The sequence below is a fragment of the Argentina anserina genome, chromosome 5 (assembly GCF_933775445.1).
Source record: "Argentina anserina chromosome 5, drPotAnse1.1, whole genome shotgun sequence".
Classification (NCBI taxonomy): Eukaryota; Viridiplantae; Streptophyta; class Magnoliopsida; order Rosales; family Rosaceae; genus Argentina; species Argentina anserina.
The window spans coordinates 8,891,073-8,895,080 of NC_065876.1; the positions used below are offsets into that span (position 1 = coordinate 8,891,073).

At 38.4% G+C, this 4,008-nt stretch overlaps 1 protein-coding gene across 1 annotated transcript; it reads left to right on the forward strand.

Annotated features, from left to right (window-relative positions):
- The first annotated feature begins 2,327 nt into the window (after window positions 1–2,327).
- Window positions 2,328–3,791, forward strand: LOC126793759 (leucoanthocyanidin dioxygenase). The gene is made up of 2 exons (XM_050520377.1): window positions 2,328–2,886; window positions 2,982–3,791. Exons 1-2 carry the CDS (start codon window positions 2,378–2,380, stop codon window positions 3,592–3,594), a joined length of 1,122 nt encoding a protein of 373 aa, XP_050376334.1. The 5' UTR covers window positions 2,328–2,377; the 3' UTR covers window positions 3,595–3,791.
- The last annotated feature ends 217 nt before the right edge of the window (window positions 3,792–4,008 follow it).

Sequence of the window (4,008 nt, forward strand, 5' to 3'; positions counted from 1 at the left end):
ACTTCAAAGCCTTCCTCTCGTTTAAGGGGCATATCCCGAATTCCCGATGATCTTCGTCCAAGACAAGTATTCTTCATCGAAGCAATATGGATCAAAAGAACAAAAGACCGATGACATAGAGGTTTATCCTAAGATATCACTAAATCACTAATAATGCATGCGTTTACTCAAGCTCCATATATATGGCTCCACACATATATATACTGCTTCTTGATTGCTGGCTCCAAATTCCATTAGATTGATATTTCTTTTTCCAACTTACTTTAGCAAGTAACCCTAAAGCTTGATTAAAGGCAATGTGAGTCGGTCCAAGCCACCTAATAATGGAAATGAATGAGACGTCAGACGTGTATTGATTTTTATATCACTATTGAAGCTTAAGATATATTCTCTCGGATATGGATAAGTAGGCAAAAGCATGACGGGTAGAAAGTCCAAGACTAAAATTTCAGCGAGAACGGAAATATCGAGAGTCCAAAAATTAGAAATTTTGACGGAAATTTAGGGAAATATCGATTTTAAAAAATAATTGAGTAAATTGTTAGAAATTTATATAAAAACATGGAAATTTTGAATGAAATTTTTAGAGATGTTTAATTTATCAATTATCTACTTTATTTCATAAGAAATTATTATATATATATATATATTAATTATAGTGAGTTATAGTAATCTGAGATGAAACAATCGTTGATAATTATTAAAAATCTACTAATACATTTGGAACTTGAAAAAGAAAGGAGTAGTGGCCGGTGCAACAATGTATTACATCCATTATAAATATATAGTGTTTTAATTTGAAACGTAGTTAGAAATTGAATTATAGGTAAATAATTCAAGGTAGAAAAAGATCAATTAAGTATATTAATTAGTTGGGAATTGGACGTATAACCAATTTTTTTGTTTATCAGATTTATTAGAAATAGAATATATATTATAAAGAGTCATAAAATAACACTGAATTGGCTTAGTAGAGTTGGCTAAGTGCCTAAGTCATTAAGCTTGTAATGAAGTGAACATGTTTCGATTTCTCTTAATAACTAGTTGGGTTTTATTTGAATTTTAGGTGAATGTTGAGACATGTAATACAATATATATTAAAAAAACTATATATAGAACTCCAAGTTGGTGTAGTAGAGTTGTCTACACCTTTGTGCTAACAAATAATGGACATAAATTCGATTTTCCTAACAATATCGGGGATTTCAAAAATTTCCTGATATATCGAGACATTTCAAAAATTTCTACGGAAAAATACTTAGTATGTATGTGATATTTCCATAGACCGAAAAAACTGAAAATTTCACTGAAATTTCGGGGAAAATTTCAGCCCTCGGTAGAAACGAAATGTTAAAAGAGAAAGCTCGAGAGAACGTTGACGGTGGAAGTTGCTGTGCTTACATTGAAATGATCGGTGGACTTGTTTAATTCTTTACGGGTTGGTGAAACGTGCTTGAGCAGTTGAGCTTATAATCAGGTCAACAATGAAGGGGGATATAACTCGATCATATAACTCAACGTACATATATTTTGCGAATACAGTGTATTAAATTCGTATACATATAAATTTGGATTACAGAATGATATACAAGTCGGACTTCGCGATCGATCCCTAAATTGGAACAAGTTGCACTGAGCAACGTCCACAACACCGATCCCTAAACCAAGTTTACTTCGTATACATATGTACTGTACTGCTCAATGTTCGACGACGGATTCCAGTTGATACAAAATGAACAACCTTCCATAAGCTCTATATGACTCTATAATTAGTGTAATTCTACAAGAAATGACTATTGTTTAATTAGCTAATTAGTTAAGTAGAAATAACATTAACTAAGGGACAGAGCGATCGTTTCGTTGGTGCAATAATACGTACTGAACCAAGGTAGCTAGATTTCTAGAAAGGGCAGATCGATCGATCGTTTTGACGACCCGAGCCAAGAGCCATGACGGTTAGGGTTCTCGATCATCCCCCACGCGATCTTAACTCTCAGTCAAACATGGTTTGTATGAAAAACTGAAAAGTCTGGTGGGTGAGGCATTCAGCACATGCTCCACCACCCAAAATTAACCCGGCCCCCATATTAGTATCTTCACTTTTCTAATTAACGCTCTCTCCCTTTCAAAAAAATGATAATAACGCTCTCTAAGTGGAAAACCATGGGCTTAATTAGCAGAAATTAATAAACTAATACCAGACGACCCCATAAGGTATTGTTCGGTTGTCATGCATCCAACAACTGCGGAGGTCACTACTTCGGTTATTGCTTCTATATATATCCTGCGAGGCGTAAAGTTTCCATCATTAAAGCATAACAACAAGCCCTAGCCAGGTGTGAGGAGCTGTTGCAATTAGAGCTAGCTATAAGCAAAGATGGTGACTGCTTCATCCATTGGTTCAAGAGTTGAGACTTTGTCCGGCAGCGGGATCTCAACGATCCCAAAGGAGTACGTGAGACCCAAAGAGGAGCTTATTAACATCGGTGACATCTTCGAGGAGGAGAAGAGCACCGAAGGGCCTCAAGTACCTACCATTGATTTGAAGGAGATAGACTCCGAAGACATCAAGGTGAGGGAGAAATGCAGGGAGCAGTTGAAGAAAGCAGCCAGCGACTGGGGTGTCATGCACCTTGTCAACCACGGCATCTCCGACGAGCTCATGGAACGGGTCAAGAAGGCCGGAAAAGACTTCTTTGATCTCCCAATTGAGCAGAAGGAGAAGTATGCCAATGACCAAGTATCCGGTAAGATTCAAGGATACGGAAGCAAGCTTGCAAACAATGCTTCCGGGCAACTTGAGTGGGAGGACTACTTTTTCCATTGTGTTTATCCTGAGGACAAGCGCGACTTGTCCATTTGGCCTCAAACACCTTCCGATTATATGTAAGTGTTACAACCCCACCTACACTTTGGCTCACACTGATCTCGCACTTGTGTTTGTACATTTTCTAATTGGCATCATATTCATATACGTGTAGTGTGGCTACAAGCGAGTACGCTAAGGAACTGAGGGGGCTAGCAACCAAGATACTGACCATACTGTCACTCGGCTTGGGGTTAGAAGAAGGGAGGCTTGAGAAGGAAGTTGGTGGACTTGAAGAACTCGTACTGCAAATGAAGATCAACTACTACCCAAAATGCCCTCAGCCGGAACTTGCACTCGGCGTCGAAGCCCATACCGACGTAAGTGCACTCACCTTCATCCTCCACAACATGGTTCCCGGCCTGCAGCTCTTTTACGGCGGCAAATGGGTGACAGCGAAATGTGTGCCCAACTCCATCGTCATGCACATCGGCGACACCTTAGAGATTCTGAGCAATGGCAAGTACAAGAGCATTCTTCACAGGGGGCTCGTCAACAAGGAGAAGGTGAGGATCTCGTGGGCGGTTTTCTGTGAGCCGGCCAAGGAGAAGATCATCCTTAAGCCGCTTCCGGAGACTGTCTCCGAGGAGGAGCCGGCGATGTTTCCACCGCGGACTTTCTTTGAGCATATCCAGCACAAGCTGTTCAGGCAGAGCCAGGAAGCTCTCATGTCTACCAAAGAAGCTGCTCTCAAAAGCAAAGAAGCTGCTCTCATCTCTACTAAATAAGCTACTTGATCATTCAAACCTTGTTTAATTATGGGTTAATTTATTGATTTAGTATGATGTTATTGTTGCATCGAAGTATTTCGATGTTTTTTTTTCTTTTGAGAAGTATTTCTTTGGTTTGGAGCTGAATACTTGAAGACGAAGCTGTGGGAAACTTGGTTATATGTTATTTATTTCATCATCATCTTCTTCTTCTTCTTCTTGTTTTCTTTGTTTTTTTTTTCGGTCGATCTTCTCAACCAGTGTCAAGTATGAATAATGTTGATTTTCTTCTCTATAATGTAGTTCTGAATTTATGGAAATCTAACACTTCGTTATCTATTAATAAACCAAAAAGAGGAGATTCAAATGGTAAAATTTTTAAACTATTAAAAAAACACATAGTTTATTAACTTTCACACAATTGAGCATAAT

Bases quoted from the DNA above. Each gene is read 5' to 3' on its own strand.
- LOC126793759 (XM_050520377.1), top strand. From the start codon at position 2,378: ATGGTGACTGCTTCATCCATTGGTTCAAGAGTTGAGACTTTGTCCGGC. The intron at 2,887-2,981 runs GTAAGTGTTACA...ATATACGTGTAG, and splicing joins CAAACACCTTCCGATTATAT to TGTGGCTACAAGCGAGTACG.